The 23,431-nt window shown below is 33.7% G+C and overlaps 3 protein-coding genes and 1 long non-coding RNA gene across 11 annotated transcripts; 1 reads left to right on the top strand and 3 right to left on the bottom strand.

Moving 5' to 3' along the window:
- Positions 1-1,066: 1,066 nt before the first annotated feature.
- On the bottom strand, positions 1,067-4,818 carry LOC131603414 (mediator of RNA polymerase II transcription subunit 10b-like). 2 transcript variants are annotated; one of them, XM_058875712.1, is made up of 6 exons: positions 4,656-4,818; positions 3,493-3,708; positions 3,310-3,390; positions 3,118-3,220; positions 2,759-2,848; positions 1,067-1,360 (listed from the first exon to the last, which is right to left on the bottom strand). In XM_058875712.1, exons 2-6 carry the CDS (start codon positions 3,696-3,698, stop codon positions 1,289-1,291), a joined length of 552 nt encoding a protein of 183 aa, XP_058731695.1. In that variant the 5' UTR covers positions 3,699-3,708; positions 4,656-4,818; the 3' UTR covers positions 1,067-1,288. The 2 variants fall into 2 exon arrangements, with proteins under 2 accessions (XP_058731695.1, XP_058731696.1); XM_058875713.1 differs by lacking the exon at positions 4,656-4,818 and adding an exon at positions 4,475-4,642.
- Positions 4,819-9,025: 4,207 nt separating this feature from the next.
- On the bottom strand, positions 9,026-12,398 carry LOC131603413 (mediator of RNA polymerase II transcription subunit 10b-like). Of its 3 annotated transcripts, none has more exons than XM_058875709.1 (6): positions 12,240-12,398; positions 11,580-11,811; positions 11,403-11,483; positions 11,199-11,301; positions 10,988-11,077; positions 9,026-9,364 (listed from the first exon to the last, which is right to left on the bottom strand). In XM_058875709.1, the coding sequence occupies exons 2-6, from the start codon at positions 11,792-11,794 to the stop codon at positions 9,293-9,295; spliced, it is 561 nt and encodes a 186-aa protein (XP_058731692.1). In that variant the 5' UTR covers positions 11,795-11,811; positions 12,240-12,398; the 3' UTR covers positions 9,026-9,292. The 3 variants fall into 3 exon arrangements, with proteins under 3 accessions (XP_058731692.1, XP_058731693.1, XP_058731694.1); XM_058875710.1 differs by having other exon boundaries at positions 11,580-11,804; positions 12,240-12,394; XM_058875711.1 differs by lacking the exon at positions 12,240-12,398 and adding an exon at positions 12,071-12,227.
- A 366-nt stretch (positions 12,399-12,764) lies between these two features.
- On the top strand, positions 12,765-15,990 carry LOC131603411 (uncharacterized). Of its 5 annotated transcripts, none has more exons than XR_009284381.1 (7): positions 12,765-13,098; positions 13,691-13,825; positions 13,929-13,983; positions 14,136-15,115; positions 15,219-15,260; positions 15,353-15,440; positions 15,584-15,990. It is a non-coding gene; the product is annotated as an uncharacterized LOC131603411 (long non-coding RNA). The 5 variants fall into 5 exon arrangements; XR_009284379.1 differs by having other exon boundaries at positions 13,691-13,829; XR_009284382.1 differs by having other exon boundaries at positions 13,691-13,829; positions 13,929-14,929; positions 15,018-15,115.
- A 2,954-nt stretch (positions 15,991-18,944) lies between these two features.
- On the bottom strand, positions 18,945-21,033 carry LOC131603410 (uncharacterized). The gene is made up of 2 exons (XM_058875708.1): positions 20,449-21,033; positions 18,945-19,215 (listed from the first exon to the last, which is right to left on the bottom strand). The coding sequence occupies exons 1-2, from the start codon at positions 20,923-20,925 to the stop codon at positions 19,171-19,173; spliced, it is 522 nt and encodes a 173-aa protein (XP_058731691.1). The 5' UTR covers positions 20,926-21,033; the 3' UTR covers positions 18,945-19,170.
- Between the last annotated feature and the right edge of the window lie 2,398 nt (positions 21,034-23,431).

The following is a 23,431-nucleotide window of genomic DNA, read 5'->3' as shown; positions in this document are numbered from 1 at the left end:
CGTCTACTCGTTTATGATTCTATATGAAGAATGACACTATGAATAACTGAAATTGGTTGAGATAAAGTGGCAATGGTCAACAAAGTGAAGAGATGGTCGTCGGTTGGCGGAGATGAGAAGAAGAGGGAAGAAGAAAATGAGTGTGATCTTACACTATTTTTTATTTTATTTTTTTATCAAACAAATTGTTGTTAATTTTAAATCCCAACCACTAAATATTGTGTTTTCCACACGACATCCATTTATAATCATAAATGGAGTAAATGAATATATGTATAAAAGATCAAACTCAAATAACATATATTACTGGCAGTTTTTTTATGTTACTGGCGATTTTTTATATCACAAAATGTGTTCTTTTTGAGATTTTCACACTTTTAAAGAAATGATTAATTGTGTTAATTTTAATGATAAAATGAGTCTTATTTATTACAATAATCTTATTAATAATAGGTATTAGAGTACTTAAATGAATCAAAATACAATAAAAAATGATAAGTTAATGGAAAAAAATAGTAAATATCACAATGTTATTCTAAATGGACAAATAATTTGAGACAAATAAAAATAAGAAAAATGACACCTATTTTAAAGCGGAGGAATTAACATATATTACTGCTATTTCGTCCACCTATAAATTCTAAATTAATTATGATTATTGTTCATATTGGATATTATCTAAAAAGAGAGAAAAAAAATAATTATTTTTTCAATATTTTCTTAAATTCACTTTTTGAATAACTCTGATACGTAAAAATCACACTCTCCCACACATTCAATGTATAGCTTGTTGTTGACATTGCATATATAAATATTAATTTTTGCATTTGAGTATTGTATTTTAATAGTTTCTAATTCAAAATAAAATAGAAATCAAGTATGAAATTAAGCTTATAAGATTTCTTTTTTGGGTGTTAACCCTCCGGTTCCTAAGGAAAAAGGCTATAGTAATCTGGAATTCGACCGCAATGTAAGTATAGTCTAACTAAGATTTATTCCTATCAAGAATTGAACTTAAACCCAATATCTTGGTAAAGCTTATAAAATTTTAGTGAATGAAAAAAAATGAATTATGTATTCAGACTTGTAGCATATATTTATGATATTTTGGATCCTGCAATTATTACCCCATTTCAACCATAAAGTAAAGGAAATTGATTCACGTAATATGCATCTTATTGGTAAAATCCTAAAACTAGAAGGTACACCATAGTTTTCACCTAAGATTTAAAATCAACAAAAAAGAAAAGGAAAAAAGAGAAATATAAAGGCATCTGAAATATATCACTCAATGTTCTGCTTTTGGTCTCAAATCTCCATTGGGCAATACACTTTGTGTCTGCGCCAATCGCTTTAATTCCTACATAGATCCAATAAGGCCAAGATTAGTGTTAATAAAAAAAATAACAAAACAAATCTTATAATTGACTCAAGGTCTTAATTTGGTCATAGTCATATACTTTTTGTTTGATTTGCCGTGAATTCCATAAAACAAAAATAAAAATATTATTGTAAATTTCATATAACATACTAGTGATATGCATCAACCACCAAACAGGGTAGGACATATTCAGATATAATGGATACAAGATTTTCCCAAAATAAATAAAATCTTTTATCTTGGTTGTATCTTTTGGTGTCATTTAAGAAACTTGAAGGCAAAATGGTGAGAATTCAATGTGAACTAATTAGATACGAAGAAGAAGAAGAGGTCTGTAAACCTAGTGTTGTCATCGGCCCAATACATAAACCATTTTTATACGGGACTCAGATGAATACCTAGAAGCATAGTTCATGCAATGACCTTGCATGTAATTCGCTGCAGATTGCATTAAAAGTTGTCTAAACAAGGACCAAGCTATGTTGTCAATAGCACGCTATAGCATAATAGTGTAGCAGTGATGGGGTTCGGCGGAATGCTATTGGTCTGCGAGCAGCTCTCAATAAATGTGGTTGTAGCAACCACTAATTGCAGCCCCGAGCCACTATCACGGCCACTATTAGGATTTTGGGAGCAACTTTCTTAAATTCTTTTTTAACTTTGTCTTTTTTTAAGGGTATAAATTTCAACCCAAACCTTTGAAGAGTAATGTTATGTTATTGCTCACAAATAATTGTACTGCTCTTCATCCTACTTTTAGGTCAACTATGCTTTATTCTTCTTCTCCGCTTAAGTTTTATTACTCTATACTTTAGGTTCTTAACTATTGAGTATGATATTCTCTCTAACTTTGTGTACTAGTCTATTTGCAAGAGCAGTTATCTCATTATCCGCTATACCGCTATAGCATAGGGGCCAAGATGGACATTCTTTGTCATGGTGGAAACAAAGAAATGTGTGCCTAAGCTACCTCTAGCTCTCCATTTTGAAGGTGAAAACAGCTGATTGCTACAGAGAACATATGAAAACAAAGGTTTGGAGTTCTCCTAGGAAATATTAAGGCACGCGTTTTTTTAATACGATTTCTAGTGGAAAGTTTCCTCTGCAGAAAAGGGTATCCCCAATTAACAGTAAGGAAGTTGATGTGTTAACAAACAGAAAAGTGCAAGAAAATTAACTTTTGCTTCAATTGTGATGAGAAATATGCAGTGGCGGATGATAGCAGAAGAGGAAAGTGGATGAAAATTGCAATGCCTCCTCTATCTTTAAAGCTATGCTATATATATAAATGACAAAGTAGGAAAATCTATGATGTAGGAAGGTCATTTAAAAGTTTTGGCCTGCACTGAAATAAAAGACTAAATAAATAACACTTACCGCAGCAGACGCAGCACGACTCTCTCTAAATGTCTCAACCTCATCAGGGAAGTTTTGCTCCAATTCCTCAAATAGATGCTTGCGTAAATTCTGCCACAAACAAAAAATGATAAGTTGGATTAAGCAGCTCAATCTATGTAGCACCGACACCTCGGAAAAAAGACGTGTACGTGACAGACACATGCACCGGCACTTGTGATTAAATTTAACTTATTCATTTTTTCAAATTATTATTGGAGTTGCCATGTCAGTGTCGGGGTCGTGATCGGGGTGTCCGTGCTTCATAGAGCTTAATAAATATATGAAAAGACAACAAAAAGAACATGCTTATCAAATGAAAATCAAAAGTCATAATCAACCTTGAAAGCATCAGTTTTTCCTTTGGTGATCTGATTCTTTGCAATACAGTTGTTTATAACATCTCTGGTAAACTCATCTGGATTCTTCCCCTCATCAATTAAACTAAAACCAAAAATAAGTAACAGTTAAAATAAACATATTCTGTCGTTTAAAGAAAAACATAGAAGCGCATAAAAAGATAAATGACTTACTTTACAACCTCCATAGGAACCTCAATGTTGCAATTTTCTGCCAATTTGACCATATTGTCAAGCTCTGCAACAAGACCATTTCTGAGAAAAAAAAGGTAAAATATTTTCAACTGGGGTCTGGAGACATGGATGAAGATTTAAACAAAACAAATGAAATATAGAGACAGGGTCGGAGAGAAATACATGCGTTGGAGGAGTGGCATTTGCAAAGCAGGACTGAAGTTAGAGACTGTAAGGGTAAGCTGATGGATAAGGCCCAAGGTTTTCTCAATGGACTTGTTGATCTGCTTCAGGTTTTGCATAGAATCACCAGCTCCTGCTGCAGTATCGTTATTTTGAGAGATTGGTGTCCCATTTCCCCCAGCAGATGAACTTTGTGATGAATCCATTTGTGTTTCTCTGTAAATTCGAACATTTTTTAAGACATTCATTATAGAATTAAAAAAACCAACAAAAGCAAGAGACGGTATAATATTCTGTAGCCTGCAGACTACCGAGCAATTTCCTTCAAAGTCATTTATATCGAACTATGGTACAAATTTAAACACAATGCAAACTCTAACATGTTTATACGGCCATTGGCAATAAGTATTATCATTGATCATCCAAAAGAAAGTAACAATAACAAAGGGTGTGAATTAGAGAATTAGCAACTGTTTAAGCATTAAATTTAATTAAAAATAATTAAACAAATTTTTTTAAGTGCTTTTTTCAGTAGCTAAAAAGAGTGCTTTTTAAATATATATTCATGCGCGCGTATATGCGTGCGCGTTGCACATACTCGTGCGTCCTCACGCGCTTGCACTAGCGTGTGGATATGTGTGTCAAAGTTTCCTTTCTTGATGGATTTCCTTCCTTTCAATTTCAGTCCATGTCAAAGTATAACTATGCTATTAAATTAAAAAACCTTACCACCAGTAGTATATCTCGATTAAGTTATCTAAATTAAAAACTTCACATTACTAGTATAAATAATTTTCATATGATTTGAATAACTATATATTGTATTGCATTGCTAGATACTAAGATTAAATCTCCATATACTAATCATTGTTTATTATATTATTATTGAATGCTATTGTCAAATAGGACACATGAGGAATATGAACAGAACAATATTTGAAAGAACATAGCAACGAGTTCTCTGAATCAACCTATTGCATACCGAATTCCTAACTTATCAATTGCACGGATTTAGATTCGATGGCGGAATCACTGTAGGATGCAATTCAATCACTTGTGCGTTTCTTGCAGGAGCGGTAATCGCAGCCACAAATTGCGACCGAATCGCATGATGCGCAACATGAAAAGAGAGGATAAAATCGGGAAAAAGTTAAAGAGGGAACCTGATCGGAGTTTATCAGTGTTTCTGGCGGCCAAAGACCGATCCCGGCGAGTTGAATTCGATACGACTCACTCAAAAGCGAGTTGAATTCGATACGACTCACTCAAAAGATGTAAAAGACGCGGCTAACTCGTTTATGAACAGTTATGTACCTAGAGTTTGGTTGGGGTATTTATCTATTTTATATAAGTATCCAATCAAATATGTATTTAATATTTTAGAATTTGATCGATACTATGATATGGTATAATTTGATTTGATCGATACACAATGCCACAATAATTAATCTCATCAATATAATATAATAAACTAAAATATATAAAATAATAACAAAAAAATGTGAACTAAATATTTTTTTCATCAAATCAAAACAGAAAATTTGTATGCTCATTTATATCTATTAAAATCTCAAGATCAAATTTGAATCTAAATGTTGAGCTTATGATATGATCTTCTTTAAGAGATTCAAATTTGTCTTAGACATTTTTAATTCTTCTTTCAAAAGATCATGATCTCTCTTTAAGACTTTCATGTGTTTTGCTTTGTCTTTGTAATGACTCGTGAGATATTGAATGAAGGAAATAAGATCAGAACGAGATAAGTTAGAAAATACCTCATTTTCTTCGTCTGATTTTAAACCAGAGCAAGATTTAGATTCTGCATCAGATGACGTAAGAGCCATCAACGCTAGATTTGTGCATCCTTCATCTTTGTTAGAACTTCCTTCATTATCAAGTTCATCGCATGTTACCATGAGACTCTTCTCGAATATGTTTATGAAGTTATCCTTCTGGAAGCATCATTTCTTTGACTTGTCCTTTAGCAGATCATGACAATCAGTTATGAAATGACCAGGCTTGTTGTAGTTGTAGCAGATTCTTTGGTCATCTGATTTGTCTCTAGAACCCGAGCCTCTGAAGCCATAGCTTTTACCAAAGAATCTCTTGTTCCTTTTGGTCAGATGTTGAAATATTTTAATGATAAATGACATTTCCTCATCATCTGAGTTATCATCAGAAACTCCTTCATCAGAAGCTTCTTTTGATTTGCTGACTATTGAAGATCAGGAAGCTTTACCACTATATTTCTTAGTAGCAGATTTTAGAGCCAGTGTTTTAGACAACCTCGTAGGCTCATATCCATTCAGTTCCATTTCATGCCTCTAAAGGTTACTAATCAGACTTTCAAGGCTTAAGGTATTCAGGTCTTTAACCTCCTAAATAACAGTAATGTTAGGTCTGAATCTTACAAGAAGACTCCTCATAATCTTCTTGACATGATACGCAAAAGTATAACTCATGTTCAAAACCTGAAGGCCTGACACAAGAACTTGAAACCTGGATAACATGTTTTCAATGTCTTCATCATCCTTCATTTTGAAGATTTCATACTGGTGAACCAGGAGATTTCATACAAGCCAATTTTGCGACAATGGTTATGGTGTCTTGTTTAATAATAACGAATCTGTTTTATTTAAAGGGGAGAGAGGAATGGAAATGTTTATAAGGTAAATCTTTCAGAATTCACTTACCAGAGCGTAGTTTTCCTAATGCATGTGAGTGATGAAAAATGGATCTGGCACAGAAGGTTAGGTCATACTAACTGGAAGTTTATCTCTAAACTTTTGCAATCAGGGACTTGTTAAAGGGTTTCCAGATCTTGATTATAACTCAGATGCTCTATGTTGAGCATGTCAAATAGGAAAGATTAGTAAAACTTCTTTGAAACCTAAAACATGGTTTCTACCTCTAAACCCTCACATTGATTTATTTGGTCCTATTGGGATTGCCTCAATCAATTGAAAGAAATATGTATTAGTTATTGTTGATGATTATAGCATATGGAATTGGGTTAAATTCCTTAGATCTAAAGATGAATCATATGGGGTATTCAGCATCTTTTAAACACAAGTACAGTGTGAAAAGGAGTTAAAAATCCTTAAAGTCACAAGTGATTATGGTGGATAATTTGAAAATGAGTCATTTGAAATCTTTTGTGAGAAACATAGAATTATTCATGAGTTCTCCTCTCCTAGAACTCCACAGCAAAATGTGTTGTATAAAGGAAGAACATTTGCTTATAGGAAATGGATAGACCCATGATCCATGAGAAACTTCTTCTAAAATACTTGTGGGCAGAAGCTGTTAATACCTCTTGTTATATTCAGAATCAAATCTACATCAGACCAAGTCTGAAAAAAACATCATATGAGTTATTTAATGGAAGAAAATCAAGCATATCTTATTTCCATCAGTTTAGCTGTACTTGTTACATATTAAACAACAAAGACTATTTGAGGAAATTTGATGTTAAAGCTCATAAGGGTATCTTTTTAGGTTACTCTAAATATTCTAAAGCATACAGGATATCATTCTTCTTCTACTATAAAAAGGAAGGTATACCCTAGTGGTCTAATGTTGATGGTTATATGACTTGGTTCCATTTTGTGTCACACCCTATCATGACACCAGACACTCCCAAACGTCCCCCTAGACGTCATCCGCATAATGTTCTGACAGATCGACAACACATCAATGGCATGGTCATCCATTGCCTACTCATTCTCTAGGATCTCCTCATGAGCAGACCTAGGTGGATGTTTAGGAGCGTTTGGTGTCATGATAGGGTGTGACACAAAATGGAACCAAGTCATACAACCATCCACATAAGACCACTAAGTTGTGGTTGGCATACTCTGATACTCCTCCGGTATCAGATGACTCAAAATTCGCCAGAATGTCATCCAGATGTCTGCGGACAATGGTCTCAGGAGAAATCTGGAAAGGGGATCTGGGAATGATCTGCACGCACCCAAACTACCGCATCCACCGCTCTGGAAAATACTTGCACATGATACTACTCCCACATGTCAGCCATTTGGAGTATAATCAAATATGGTCGAACGAAATTTTGTCTCGGTGAGAAGTGTATGGCATCCAGTCAATGTCATCATGCTGAGTCCGGTCAATATACACACAAAATGGTACCACAGTATCATTTCCTCTATGTATGCGATATAGGAAAACATGTGGGTAATCCTCAGTATACGTTCTCACACGCTCAAACTCGTGTACACGGTGAAAGTGGGCAAGGATTCATCCCTGAAAATGAATTAGAAAAAAACATCAATAACAAGTGTGGAAAAAAGTTGCTTTTAACTTAATAGTGGCTATGGAAATTACCGTCAATTGTGTGCTGGAGCCTGTCGCTTTCTTTGTCCTCCAAAGAGAACCTTCGCTCATCTTGGAGTACAGGTATACCAAGTATGCGGCCCCTCAGTTCCACTTGTGAATGGCCTCCAAGTTGATGAAATACTTAAGGTATGTCACATCTACGTAGGTTGCACTTTTGTCCACAAACATGGACGTGCCAACCAAGAATGGAAGTAACACCTCAATGCACACTCCCTGTGGTAGCCAACTTATAGATCATCACCTTCGGGATCCTCGGCCAACTCCAAGTTGTTTTTGTACAATGTCTCCGACTAAGAAAACTTGGCATGTGCACCCCTGGTGTTCACACACTACATCAGGGCTTCCATTAGGGCAGCTCCAAATACATCACCATCATATCCACTGCCTCATCGCGTCTGATCCTAGAATGATCAAGTAACCTCCCTCTGATGGAAAGTATATGAGGTAAGTGACATCATCTTATGTAATCGTCATCTCGCCACTGGGAGAGTGGAAAGACGATGTTTCTTGATGCCATCTCTCAACAAATGACGCCTGCATGCCATGGCTGATAATGTTGTACCCAAAAGAACACAAATCGGCAAGACCGGAGTACCTAAGCACACTTAGGAACCTCTCTCGTTGGTGCATTCAGAGATGTTTTTCCAAACATAAGAGACAATTTTAAATTTTTAAAGTAACAGGGTACAAAGAGAAATTCTCAATACAAATAGCAAAAGACAAGAGTAAAGACAAAACACGCGGAACGAGTGAATGGTCAATTATTATAACTTTAGTCATAACTCTGACATCTCAAAACATCTTATAAGAGCTTTGAAATCGGAGAGAAAATAACACAACACTTTTGCCTACTCGCTTGGATGTTATCATAGTAAGTTATGTCTCCTTTACATCAATAATGTTTCTCCCTTTTGTCATCAAACAAAAGGCATGAGAAAGATATTTGAAAAAGTAATTAGATATTCTAATAATATTAAAATTACTCTTTTAATTTGCAATAAAAATGAATTCAACAGTTTCCATAGATTTTAAAGTATTGTACCGACTTCAAAAAATTCTACTCCTCTCAATACTTTAAGCTCAGTCAACTGTATCCATACACATAAAAGAACAGTCATAAAATTGGCATTCCACTGATAAATAAAAAGTAACCGAAAATAGAGAGCTAGAACAAGAATAAAGAAGCAGGGTGGAAATTCACTTTAAACTCATTAAAATACATTGATACACAAACAAGGACAATCCCATAATATTGGCATTCCATTGAAAAATAAAAAAAGAAACCAAAACTACAACAGCTACAACAAGAAGTATGCAGTGTTGAAATTTACTATACAAATAAATTAAAAAAAAAGTCAACAAAAAAAAGGGAGGGGGGGAAGAAATATAAATTGTTCTGCACTACAATACTACCAGTTATAGAAAAGTAAGTGCAATATATCACTCAATGCTCTGCTTTAACTCTCGCATCTCCATTGGGCAATACACTTTGTGCCTGTGCCAAACGCTTCATTTCCTACATAGATGCAATAAGGCAAAGCTTAGTGTTAATAAAAAATAACAAAACATTGTAAAATCTTATAATTGACTCAAGGACTTGATTTGGCCAGAGTTATATCCTTTTTGTTTGATTTGCAGTGAACTCCATGAAACAAAAATAAAAATATTTTGTAAATTTAATATAACATTACTAGTGATACGCATCAGCCATCAAGCACCAAACAGCAGGTATAGCAGCTATGATGGATACAAGATTTCCCCAAAATAAATAAAATCTTTTATTTTGGTTGTATCTTTTGGTGTCATTTAAGAAACTTGAAGACAAAAGTTTGAGAATCCAAAGAGAACTAATTAGGTATGCAGAACAAGAGAACTATCTTGTTCCTTGATACGCTGTTAATATGAAGTGTTGTCAAATAGCAGGTATGGCAGCACTATAGCTTTGTAGTGCAGCAGAATTTGAACAAACTACTTTTCCCCCACAATTTAGGATTGACAACGGTGTGTAAACCCCATAATAGTTGCATTATCCTTTTTCTGTATTTTCTTTTTCAGTGTCTTGGAAGTTTACATCTTTCTTGTCCGCAGATCAATGTTGCTTGCTAGCTTCCATCATCAGTCAAGGTAAAAAAAGTAGCAGAAATACAAAATCTGGTTTATATTCGCATATCAGAGAATTCAGGGGTGATGTAGGATCATACAGACAGAAACTAAGCAGTACAACAAGCTTTGAAGAAGAAAGTGAGGGAATTAAATGGACCTATGCTAGAAAGGCTACCAGATAAAGATATCAATCACTTTTCCATTGGAAAAAAAATGCCGAAAGAATAAGATGTCGAAATCTTGGATCATGTCTAGGATTGGCATCAAGAACTACCCGATCCCACATAACACAATTTAAGAATTATATATAACAGATCTAATCTAACAAGTGAGAGCATGACACGTGCGAAGAGTCAATGTTGGCAATACCGTGCATATATGGATCCGTTCATGTATGAAATTTAATGGTCAAACTTAGCCCTTCTCACACTCAGCACAAACACGCTCACTATACACACAAATAAGCCATAATCAAAGAAAGATATTGTTGTGTACCGTATCATCGTAACTTAAAAAATATAGAGGAAATGTATAAAAATGTCCAAATACTGGAATTGTGGTGTACTATTCATGTAAATGAAAGATAACTGCAAAAGGATGAATATTCTAATGCTCATAGAGCCAAGAACATTCCCTGTGCATAACTACACAAATGATTTCCCAGAGATGCCTCTTCTCTATCCTTCAACCCCTATATAACAAACTCAATCCTTTCTTTTTTTCTCTCATGTAACTAACTTTTGTTTCTCTAATTCTCCTCTTTGGATGACTCCAAATAAGCCTATGAGAATTGGGCCTACACATATATATCAGCTACCTAACACAACTGAAGCCACAAGGAGGACAAAAAAGGACATTTAAGTCTTGGAACACCCAGAAAAAAGGAATGGCAAAAACTGAGGTGGAAGAAACACAAAGGTTCAGTGAGGGAAAACAACTACAGTTAAAAAAACACTCCTCAAGTTTGCAATGTAGATGAAAAAAGTCGTGTAATTCAAAGGAAGTTTCAATAGAGAACCAAATAAGTAACACTTACCGCAGCAGAAGCAGCACGACTCTCTCTAAACGTTTCAACCTCATCAGGGAAGTTTACCTCCAATTCCTCCAATAAATGCTTTCGCAAATTCTGCCACAAACAGAAATACTAAGTTGAAGAACTAAAGCAGTTCACTAAATATACGGGAAGACAACAAAATGTGAACAAAAAGACCACATTTATCAAATAAAAATCACAAATCATAATCAACCTTTAAAGCATCAGTTTTTCCTTTAGTGATCTGATTCTTTGCTATACAGTTGTTAATAATATCTTTGGTAAATTCATCCGGATTCTTCCCATCGTCAATTAAACTAAGATCAGAAATAAGCGAACAATTAAAATTAAGTTAAAAGAAACATATTCTATCATTTAAGGAAAAACATAGAAGTACATAAAGAGGTAAAAGACTTACTTTACAACCTCCATAGGAACTTGAATGTTACACTTTTCTGCCAATTTGACCATGTTGTCAAGCTCTGCAACAAGACCATTGCTGAAGAAATAAAAAAAATAGTCAAAATATCATTAACTTGGGACATGGACAAAAAGTAAAACAAACGAAATATAGGGAAGGGATCTCGAGAAATACATGCGTTGTAGGAGTGGCATTTGAAAGGCAGCATTGAAGGTAGAGACGGTAAGATAAAGCTGATGAATAAGGCCCAAGGTTTTCTGAATGGAGTTGTTTATCTGGTTCAGGTTTTGCATAGAATCATCGGCTCCCGCGGCAGAAGCTGCAGTGTCGTTAGTTTGAGAGATCGGCGTCCCGTTTCCTCCGGTAGATGGACTTTGTGATGAATCCATTTGTGTTTCTCTGTAAACTGAAACATTTTTAAAGACATTCAATATAGAATGCAAAAAACTAATGAAAGCAAGAGTATAACTAACTTTCATATGATTTGAATAACCATATTATATTGCTAGATACTAAGATTAAATACAGATATTAACCATTGTTATTGTATTATTATTGAATGTTATTGTCAAATAGGTCACATAAACTTGTAAATAAATTTGGGAATATGAACGATAAATGAAAGAACGTAGCAAGCTAGTTCTCTCAATCAACCTATTGCATACCGAATTTCTAACTTATCAATTGCACCGCATTAGCTTGCGATCGTGGAATCACTGTACGATGCAATTCAATCGCAGGTGGGTTTCCTTAGAGGAACGGCTATCGCGGCCGCAAATCGCGTCATCACATGCGCAATGGGGGATTGGAAGAAAAAAAATGAAAGAGGAAAACCTGGACGGAGTTTCTTGGTGTTAGTGGCGGCCGACGACCAGCACCGGTAGCGTTTCCCGGCGAGTTGTGTTCAGTGTAAAGTGGTACGCGATTTGTTTCTTGAAGCTGTTTAGATTTGGTTGTGCTTTGTTTAATTTAATACTCCAAATGAAAATTTTAGGGGATTTTTAATGCGCCCAATAACTTTCTAGCGCACCGCGCAAAAATACTAAAATATCATAAGATTTTTGAGATTTATTTTCGGATGCATCAAAATATTTTGAATTTTAGAGATATTTATTCGGATGTACTAAAAGTATGCACATTGTTGAACAAGACCCTAAATCAATGAAAGGAATTATTCGGAGATGCATTTACACTACAAGAAATTAACCATTTTACGACACATAGATTGCGACACTTATATAATAACTGTCTTAATTCTCTGTCCGCGACAGTTGTTGCGACAGTTAATCTCAACTGCCTCAAAATTTATAACACAAATAAATAAAGTTTATAACAAAATATGTAAATAAAAACCAAATAACACAAGACTGTGAATGTACTCGCCTGAACCCTATCTACGACGATTCAGGATTGGCCTTTCGTCTTCATCCGCGACGGTTGGAATCACCCTTCTGAGCTGCCTCGTTACACTGTTCAATCTCTGATTTTTAGCGCTCCTCTAATTTTTGTGAGAAATTGGAATAGGCGCGTTTGATAACTTAGTCTCTCCAATTCATTCAATTTTCTCTCTATCATAGAATCTTCTCTCTCACACATATTCACCCATTCTCTCTCGTAGAAGTAGCTTCATTGCATCCACCCAGTTTCTATAACTTGCATCGCATTTAACATCTCAATTCTGAACACTTCAGAGGTTGGTTCTTCTTCTACTTATCCAATTTCTTTAGGGTTTTTGGGTGATTGGTATGTGGTGTGTTCCTTCGATAGATTCGGGTTTAATTTCTTTTAGGGTTTTGGGTGATTATTTTGTGATCCTTGGTTTGTTAATAGAACTTAATTTAGGGTTTTAGGTATTTGGGTTTTTCATTCTAAGTTTCATTTTGCGTTTTTCTTTTTATTCTACCAGTATATGTTATTGTGAAAGAAAAACAATAGCTTCATTGACAGTTTAGAAGTTCAGTTCAATTGGTAGGAAGTTCCTGCAATAGTTTAGAAAGTTGATCCTAACAAAATTCCAATTAAAAATAGTAGGAAATTTAGCACATACTACAATTCTAGTGGTAATTCCAATTGGAAGGTCTTTAAAGGGTAGGATTAACATTTTAACAAGTATCATAAGACAATGGCAGGAAATTCTGTTCATTCTTTGAAGTTGTTGCTAGCTGCTTAACTGTATTTTTGTTTTAGAAATCTTAGAGGTGAGAATTAAGAGAGTTAAAATGTTGTATCATGTATTGTTATTAATAAGTTCTTGTTTGGTGGTAAATCTTGATAAATTTGTATAGAGAGCAATTCAAGTGCAGAAAGGTCTAGAGAGTTGTCATTGTGATGTCAAGCTAGATGGCAAAGGCAACCCCAAAGAATTTGATGAGGATGATGGGAATTCCTGGACTCACTCTGTATAAATTCAAGAGTCATTTGTAGGTATTTTCCATTTTGAAATTATGGTCTCAGAATTATTTTTTTCTACAATGAATTCAAATAATATATGTTTGATGTTATTTACTTTTCTGGTTATTGTAGAAGAATGGACTTGGAAAAAACCAACTCGTAGAAACTTTTTCTGGTGAAAAACAAGGTGAGTCAGTAACAAAATGATTGATAGTTTTATGATTTTGATTAATCTTTAAATTCTTCATTCATGGGTGCATATTACATAGAGATTCAAAGCAATGGCAGTCATTGCAGTAGAGAAATCAGTGTCGTTAATCAATGGTTTTGTTTATGCAGCTTGGTTGGAAATTAGTATGCACATCATATTATTTTGCAGACGGCGTTGCATTAGGTGGGGTTCAGCCATGACTGATTTAGGGGCAGCATGATGGGTTAAAGTATATGTGTATCAATGATGTGAATAGAGAGATAAAATTATAGTTTATGTGACTATTTTTTTGGTTCATGTCTAAACTTGAGAGATAAAGTTTTTTTTCTAAAAGTGATATTATTTTTGGTCTATGGACATAACTTTCAAACATTAGCCTATTTTTTATGTCATTCATTGCATGTGAGTGGTGATATTTAGATGTGCTGGTGCAATCTATTTCATGTTGTGGGATTGTCAAAGTATAGTTATTTAATTTAGGCTCATTTTATAGGTTTTTCATAATTTATTTTATGAATTGAATTGAAATTTGTGACTACTTTGACATGTAAGGAGTGATTTAGAGAGAGTTAAAGTGTAAATGAAACTTTGGTTTGTTTTTGTTGAATTATTAGTCATACTACAATAGTGAAAGCTTGCTGATGGAGATGTCAGAATATGGCAGGTGGCCTAAGCAGTGTTTTTTGTTGGCATCTAGTGCTTTTTTTGAGTTTCATTTAGCTATTTATTTATTTTTGCAATTATATTGTTATGAAATTCTAAGGCACTGGTGTTTGACAATGAGTCCATCTATAAAAAGGGACATTATTTTTCCCCATTATATAGTCTTCGTCAATTTTTTTGCTAACAATAAGTATCCATTTCATGAAGGAATACATTACCACTTTGTCCTTTATGGTTTGATTAAATTTCTAAGGATGAGGTTTGTTCTTCTTTCCACTTTTAAATATGTCTTTCCTGTTTGATTATGTTCTGATATACGATTTTATAACAATATATGTTTCATTCAGTTTTGACAACCACTTCTTTTCTCATCCGAGTTAATTTGATGCTTTAACCATGGGTCTGATTCTCAAATTAAGCCAGGAATACAGTCCACTTAAAGGGGGTAATTTGCTATGCAATTTAATCTATGAGTCCTGGTTCTTACATCTATAGTTCTCTGCTTTACCTACAAGATTTGATATGCTTATGTCAACTTTGGTGATTAGGTGCTCATGCATGTTTTACTTTGTTGGAGAAACACATGGCTGGTGAGTTTCTATAGTTGGTTGTCTTTACTATTTGATGCACAAGTTTCTTCTTGTAAAGCCACTATTTGATGCACAAGTTTCTTCTTTTAAAGCCACTATTTCAGGGATTACGATGTTGCGCTGGATTTGGAATTGCACTCAATCGATAAGTTCTTGATCCAATGTCTTGCCTTTTATCAGGTTTGTTCCATTGAAACAGTATATTTCACAATGTCTTACATTTCTTTTGGCTTAGAGTATAATAACAAACTATATGAATTATAAACAATCAGGAATTATAAACATTGAGAAATTTGGTATTGATAGATTTATATTCATTTCAGGTTACTTTTGATATTGATTTTTATGTAACTGAAACTTTTGGAGATGGTTTGTATCAAGCATGTAAGGACATAAAATTTGGGACAATGAATACAAGGACTATAGACTTTGTTGGGGCTGGAGCTAGCAATTATGAAGGCGATCCATTATAACATGGTTGGATTTATTACATAAATTGCATAAGCTCTGTTAAACAAGTGATTCAGTTAACTGTGTAATTGTGTTGTTTTTCACTAATAGACAAGTAGATTATATCTACTCTCATTTTGTTAGTATTATTGACAACTAACTTGATGTGCTTGACTTAATGTAGGAGTATGAACATTTGTGAAAAGCATTTTAAAATGTGTTTATAAGTTGAAAATATATAAGCACATTGATCCATGATGCATCTATTTCATTGTAAATTTTATAGTATACATTAGAATTTATATATTTTTTTTAAAAACTTATTAATTTAGCGGGGGTTATAAACCTCCGCAATCAGCATTAAACTTGAAACACCAAACAAAATTCACGACGGTTTGTAACCGTCGCTACTTGCAATTTATGACAGTTTTCTATCCGTCGCGACTAATAACGACAGTTGGAGCGGCAGTTTTAACAACCGTCGCGATACTCCCTGCCGACACACATTTCTACGACAGTTACACAACCGTCGCGCCTTGCAAATTGTGGCAGTTCAAACTGTCGTAATTTGCCAGAATCAACCGTCGCAATTTGCTAATTTTCTTGTAGTGTTACAAGATTTTCGTAATTGTATCTCCGGACGTACCAATTTCACTGCATGTGTTTCCTTAAGACCAAACACCCCGCAGAAATATTATGCTGATACATCTCTAACATTCTTATGTAGATGTTTCTCCGGGCACTATTGTCTCGAATACGCGCCATCGTCCTTTCCCCTTACTCAGTTTCAGATACTCATTTCAAAACACATTTTCTTAAAACACTCCTAAACCCTATTGTACGAAACTTTATCAAAAATCATCAAACATCAGTATTCAAGCTTCATCAAGCATCCACAATCAAGTTTTGGAGAGAATTTGTAAAAAAAATTGAACTTTTTTGAGTTAATGTAAAATAGTTTAGAATTTGAGTTTTAGGTTAGAAAATTGAAAGATTTTAAGGGTTTGCTAGCTTAGAACCACGGTAGAACGTTTTAGTTAGGTTGTTTTGACGATCAATGACATTTTTTGAGGTCCTCAGACCCTGAATCCATTGACGCTGAATGAGGGTGCAGGAATTTCTAAAGATGCATCTCCGAAATTTTTCAACATTTACATAAAAACCGGAGATGCATCTTCGTATAAGTTTGCCTGCATTATTTTCCTTTATTTGAACAAGAATCATTGTGTAACGTTTACTTTTTCCTTTTATAGGAGTTATGGTTGACACAATTTAGATTCAGACACAGCAAGGTTGCACAACATGCTTCGGTTCGGAGGGAAAAGAGTCAAGCATCCCAGACTTCTTCTACCTCTGGGCAGGTTGTGGCGGAGACGACGTCAGGTTCCGGCGACAGGTTTACTGACCTAAGTGTTACTATGGAAGTTAACTTCCGTCATATCCATTAAATTGTGAAATAAATATATTATCAAGAGTTCAAAATGTGTCATATGAGTAGGGATGTTTGCAGTTCGGTTTGGATCGGTTTCAAGGTAAGAAGCTCATCTGATCTAAAACTAAATTCACTCGCAGCTCGATTTTTAAAGATGACTCGCTTGCTAAATAGTATGATGTGTATGAAACATCTGGAGATTACCTTTCCAATTATTTCAAAGACATTTTTATTATTTCAAAGACATTTTTGAGTTTTTTAAGTGTTTCTTACCCATTAAATTTTAATATATAAAAAAATTATATAAATCAAACTTTAACTTTACTCAAAATTGACATGTGCATTTCTCCTTATTCCCAAAATTATACTAAGCTTCAACTTTAACATTTTAACCTTCATGAAGTACCTTAATTCAATTGAAAAATGTTAATCGGTAAGAAAATGGAAAAACAAAAAAATCAAGAATAACTCAAAATCATTCATTATCACCACAACCTCATGATTCCTATTAAAAATAATTAAAATTATTTTTAAAATTCACCACTAAAATAGTGACACATGTTCATTCTTACATTTCTTCTTCAAATTCTTTCGTACTAAATAGCACTACTCAATTCAATTATACATTAAATTTTCATTTACATTATATCCCCATTAAAAAAATCAAACTTTATATTATAGAACCCCTTTCAAGATCCTAGATTCTCCACTATAAAAAATTAATATATCAATTTTCAAAGTTACCAAACTAAATGACAATTATAATCCATATATTTTTCAAATAGTCATATTTATTTACTCCAGTCTTCAATACAATCACATAAAAAAAAATTAACATTACTTATAGTATTTTAATTAAGAGCCCTCCTAATTTGACACCATTTTTGGTACACCTTAGCATACACCCTATTAATTATCAAGGTAAATTTTTCTTGCACACAAACTAAGGTAAAAACAAATTATTAAAGAAATGAAAGTAGTATGTATTATGTTACTATAAATTACGGTGTAAGTGTTGGCAATTGGTGTCAAAATAGCTTTTCTACGGACTATATAAAAACAGAAATGCTAAACTTACACCTAGAATTGACACTACACCGTATATTTATACCATTTTATATACTTTTTATTTTTTTTATTATTTTTCTCTTGCCTTGATTTCTGTGCCACTCTTGCTACGGTGTAGCTGTATGGTGTAACCAATCTAGTGTAAGGATAGCAAAACTCATATAAAAATGAGGAGTGTTATGCTTGCACCAATACTTACACCCTACATGTGTTTAATTGTATTATAAAAAGTGGGGAAAAAATAATTAAAGCAAATAAAAAAAAAAGCAATACTACAATACATGTGTTTAATTGTATTATAAAAAGTGGGAAAAAAATAATTAAAGCAAATAAAAAAAAGCAACCCGTATTAGATACGGTTGTCAAACTTTGGTGTACAAATATCATTTTGTTTAAAAATTTAGGAGAGAATTCAAAAAATGGAGGTTCAGTCAAAGCCGGCATTGACTGTAACAGTCATGCGCATGTGTTGTTGAGTCAAAGCTAACTGTTTGGATAGGATAACATGTGAAATTAATTTTTAATTTTAAAAAAATAAAAATTTTAGTGTAAAAAAAAAACTATTAATAACAAATCAATGATCCGTCCAGTGATAATAAAATAATTATCGGCATCGCTCTATCAGTTAGTAAAATTTCTATATCCTTTGAGCACACTCCAAAGATTTCTTTAGCTATAAAGAATTGAAAATGTGAAAGTTACCTAATGTAGAACTCATGAAGCACATATAAATCTAACTAGAAATAGAAAGCACACATGAAATTGAAGTCTCAGAACTTATATACAATACATGATAATATGTTCATGAAGGTATCGTGAGGATATTTAATACAACTCAACCAGACTCGAGATTTGTGAGTCCAGTCCAGACTCTTGATTCATAAGCTAGCTAACAATAGAGGTACACTTGCAGGTGAAGATGTCTCCATCCTGCCATACAATACCAGTATAAAACTGCATCTACTCTGTAAGAAGCATAGGAATTTCCTTCAGTGGAGGAGGTAGCTGCAAGTTGAAAAAATATTGTACAAGTTAGTTTTTCTCTGAATTTACAAGAACAACTTTAGCAGGCAAAAAAACAGTACTGAATAGAGGTGGTGACGGAAGGGGAAAGATTGTACTTAATACTAAGTTATAATCATAATCCAATAAGTATATGCCTTTATTTTGTGGAAAATTAAAAGTTTTAACATTTGAAAATTGTGCACGTTTACAAGGGAAAAGACGACAGATAATAATGCGACCGCTACATGCTCACACCATACTCTCATATCAGGGAAGTTGGGGTGAAGAGTCTGTATATTCAATCAGTTGCTACAGGCTCACAGTTAGCCTTTCCCTGGGATGGAGAGTGAATTCTATAAGATTAGCCGTCTCCTCATATTGGCTGCAATATCAATAACTGTCTGCCTATCATAGAGAGCACATGGTTTGCTATCATAAAAAGTATCTGATTTTAAAACTGAGTTATGGTGTAAAACAAATCAAAATATGGAAAGCGAATCAAGTGCCCTTTATGCCATATCCTGAATCTGAAAGCACAACTCACACCTCTTTGGAAAACTAATTGCAGATTATGTCAAAACAGATATTTGAGTTCTATCAAAATTCAAATAGAGAGACACAAAAATCTAATTAACTCTTTGGAATACTTAGCTTCAATGCTTACTGAACCATATTCAGGACGCGGTCATACACTCATACTTCCCCTAATTAACTATTTTCCCTCCTGGCGAATCCAAATACATGCTCACCAAATCAACCGATGATTTATCTCTTCTAAAAATCTCATCTAAATAATTTAATTTCGGATATGTTTTACACAAAAGTGAGTTAAGACAAAAAATTTAGTATAGAAATCAAGTTTAGCGGACAAAAACTCCAAATCTTAGCTTCCTACACAATCAATTTTATTCCAGAACCCCAAACATATTAAAATCAATTTATATCTTCAGAATCACTTTCTACTTAGGCAAAAGTGAACCCTAACCTAACAAATCAATTAAAAATCCAAGCAGATCCTGAAAATCAGTTACAAATCAGCTAAAAATCACTGGCCAAAGTGCCAAGCCTAACCTAGTTGTGCAGATCCTAAAAATAGTAAATCCAATTTTAATTTAACAAAATAAAAAAATCACAATCCAAAACAATAAACACTGTTCAAAAACTAAAACCTAAAAATTCACAGCCTTAAAAAAATTTGAAACAATTATTAAAAAATAAATAAATAGTAAATACCATAAATGAAGATGATGAACAAGGAGAAGATCGAAGCGAGTTCCGGCAAGAACGCACAGTCTTAAACTGATTAAGACTAAGCCTCTTATTAATAATCCCAACCTGAAAGTAAATACTATCGGACGGAGGCAAATCAACCCTAATTTCATCAACATTAAACCAAATAAAAAGCCGCTGAACTTGAATCCCCTTAAGATCACTAATCGAACCATAGCTCAGCTTTCCAGTAATCTTTTTCTCGTAATAAACCAAGTAATCGAACTGTATATAGCATGTACGGTCCAAATAAACGACGAATCGGCCGTCGTCGGAGAGAGTATAGTCGGTGACGGAGTTAGGTAGGAGGCCGCTAGGGAGACCGTATTTTGGGAGTAAATCGTAAACGGTTTCTTTGGCTGTGGATTTGGTGATGAAGGAGAAGGTGATGATGGTTAAGGAGAAGATGATGATTAAGGTGGTGTTGGATTGGTTCGCCATGATTGAGAGTGATGAGTTCTAGAATTTTCTTTGGTGTTGAGTGTAGGAGAGGTTTTTTCTTTAAATGGTGTGACGTTATGAAATGATGTCAATGTTTAAATATTTATGAGAGGAGTTTGCTATGCCACCAACCTCATCTTGATTCTTTTTTTTGGTTTTTCATATATCCGTTGGAAACCGACTCTTGTTTTTTTTTTACGAAAAAATTAAAAAAACTAATGTGAAAATGTAAATAGAAGAAATCAATAAATTGCTTTCTCCTTGTTTGAAATCTGTTTAAATAACGCATTCATCTCCCTTAATTTTTTAACTAATTGACACCCTCTTCTCTCAACGGATAACGGTGTCATATTTTCGGTAAATTCTGTTTTTTCTGTTTTTTTTTTTAAGAAGCTGGGATTAGCGTAAATGGCCAGCGCTAAATGCAGTAAGAAGCTGAAGTGCAGGGGCGGAGCCAAGGCCCAGCTAGCCCGGGCAGGCGCCCGGGCTCAACCCCTATTTTTTTTATACTCCCCCTAATTTAGTAGTCGATTTTTAGACAAAATTATGGGCAAAATTAGTAAAAATAAGATGTAAAAATTAAAACAGATGAATAATCAATGGCGTAAAGTTTTTGCCATTACTGTCTAAAATTCCTGGCTCCGTCACTGCTGAAGTGTAACAGTTATCTCTCATGTTATTAATATCCATCTCTCTTGTATCAACTATTATTGATTTTGTGTAAAAAAAGAAGAAGCTATTATTGATTTCTCATTATACAAACTTAAATATTTAAAAGAAAAATGCTATGTAAAATATAAAATTTTGTTTTGGAATTTCTATCTTTTAAAAAAAATTATTTGTTTTTGGATTAAATATTTTTGAGGTCCATGTAAAAATATCACGGAATTAGTTTTTAGTCCCTAATTTTTTTTTTTAATTTTGATTCTCACAATATTTTACATCCATAAGTTTCATCCCTCCCGTTAAAAAAGAGTTAACGGATGCATACGTGGACCTCCAAACGTTAATTTCATTGCCAAGTACACAGTCCAACGTGGATTATTGATTGTTTTATAAATTCCCCAATTTTGACCCAGAAAATCGTAATTTTCCAATTGCCTCATCTCCTTTGTCCTTCATCTTCTTTCGTTCTCTGTAAAATCACATTCCTTCGTTTTCCTTCGTTTGAATTAAAATCACCTTTATTTCTGCAGCTTGGGTTGCTTCATCACATCGAGTACGAGGAGCATTGCATCAATCAACCGGAAGCAGCCATTGTTATCGCGCTTGCAATGTTCGTATGACTTTATATCATTGCAAGCATGGACCTAACAGAGGAAAGATTTTCTAGAGATGCCCATTTTGGCAAAGTAATACAACATGTAACTTGTTTATATGGGATGAAGACCTAGCACAAGGAAATAAGGTGGAAGGATAAGTTGATGAGGATTGGGGAAAAGAATAGAGGTACTTGAAAGAGATGCAAGGAGTGGAAATTTTGAAGGAGATGTACGAAAGTTCATTAAAGAAGAACAAAAAACTGCAAATGAAGATTAAGTCACAGACTTATCATGGAAAACTTAAGTCTATTTGCATTATATTTTTGGTTATGGTCAACATGTTTTTGTTGGTGAAGTGTGCATGTTGATTGCATCTGAAAAATTTATTTGTCTTTTAATAATGTTGATGTTAATCTGTTGGTCCAAGAAATGTTTGTTATGTTTGTAATGCGTTACTATTCGTGTTTTTAATGTAATGATTTTCAATCTAGAATTCGCAATGACCTCTAATTCATGTAGTTAATGTAATGGTTTTCAAACCAGAATTTGCAATGACTTATAAATCTACAATTTTTGTAATGACCTATAATTTTGTAATGACTTGTAATCTGCAATATGACTTTTAATTTTGCAATGACCTATAATTTTGAAGGAGAGGAATGAGGTGTAAACATAATTTGAGATCCAGAAAACATGATTTGTGATAATTTGATAACAATCATTCATTCAGTCAAGCTGACAAAACATTAAAATAACATTCATGTTAACACAACACCATTCAAAAGACTAAAAAAGCATAATCCATGGTGATACAACACCATTCAAAAGACTAAAAGAAGCATAATCTATGGTGATACAACACCATTCAAAATAGACACACAAGACATTTAAAAGTAAAATCAACAGACTCTTTCATTGAGTAAGCCCATTGGAAATGTCTTCCCATGCTTTTTCTTCATTATAGGTTCTTCATCATCAATCACCAAAGCATTTGACTATAACATCAAGTGACAGAAAGTTAAATAAAACTTTAGAGAGAATGAGAGTGTGTGTGAAAGATGGAAGTGTCAAAACACGATTCTAGATGGTTTGAAATGAGAAAAGGACCATCTATTTATAGGCTTGAGTTTTCCAAAAAAAAAAAAAGGAACTTGCAATCTATGCATTTTATCGTTAGTTAATTGATTAGAGCAAAGTGCTAATTGATTCGATGTTAAAAAGCAATAGATTATAAGTTCTCTAAA

Source organism: Vicia villosa, linkage group LG5, assembly GCF_029867415.1.
Source record: "Vicia villosa cultivar HV-30 ecotype Madison, WI linkage group LG5, Vvil1.0, whole genome shotgun sequence".
In the NCBI taxonomy this organism is placed as follows: domain Eukaryota; kingdom Viridiplantae; phylum Streptophyta; class Magnoliopsida; order Fabales; family Fabaceae; genus Vicia; species Vicia villosa.
The sequence above is the reverse complement of the archived record's forward strand: the minus strand, read 5'-3'. Positions and strand labels throughout refer to the sequence as shown.

Excerpts from the sequence above, each read along its gene's own strand:
- LOC131603414 (XM_058875712.1), bottom strand. The coding sequence starts at position 3,698 with ATGGATTCATCACAAAGTTCATCTGCTGGGGGAAATGGGACACCAATC. Across the intron at positions 3,391-3,492 it reads ATGCCACTCCTCCAACGCAT|AAATGGTCTTGTTGCAGAGC; the intron begins GTATTTCTCTCC and ends TTTTTTTCTCAG. Across the intron at positions 2,849-3,117 it reads GAAAAACTGATGCTTTCAAG|AATTTACGCAAGCATCTATT; the intron begins GTTGATTATGAC and ends TGTTTGTGGCAG.
- LOC131603410 (XM_058875708.1), bottom strand. The coding sequence starts at position 20,925 with ATGGCGAACCAATCCAACACCACCTTAATCATCATCTTCTCCTTAACC. Across the intron at positions 19,216-20,448 it reads GTTCATCATCTTCATTTATG|CTACCTCCTCCACTGAAGGA; the intron begins GTATTTACTATT and ends TTCAACTTGCAG.
- LOC131603413 (XM_058875709.1), bottom strand. The coding sequence starts at position 11,794 with ATGGATTCATCACAAAGTCCATCTACCGGAGGAAACGGGACGCCGATC. Across the intron at positions 11,484-11,579 it reads ATGCCACTCCTACAACGCAT|CAATGGTCTTGTTGCAGAGC; the intron begins GTATTTCTCGAG and ends TTATTTCTTCAG. Across the intron at positions 9,365-10,987 it reads GTCGTGCTGCTTCTGCTGCG|GAAATGAAGCGTTTGGCACA; the intron begins GTAAGTGTTACT and ends GCATCTATGTAG.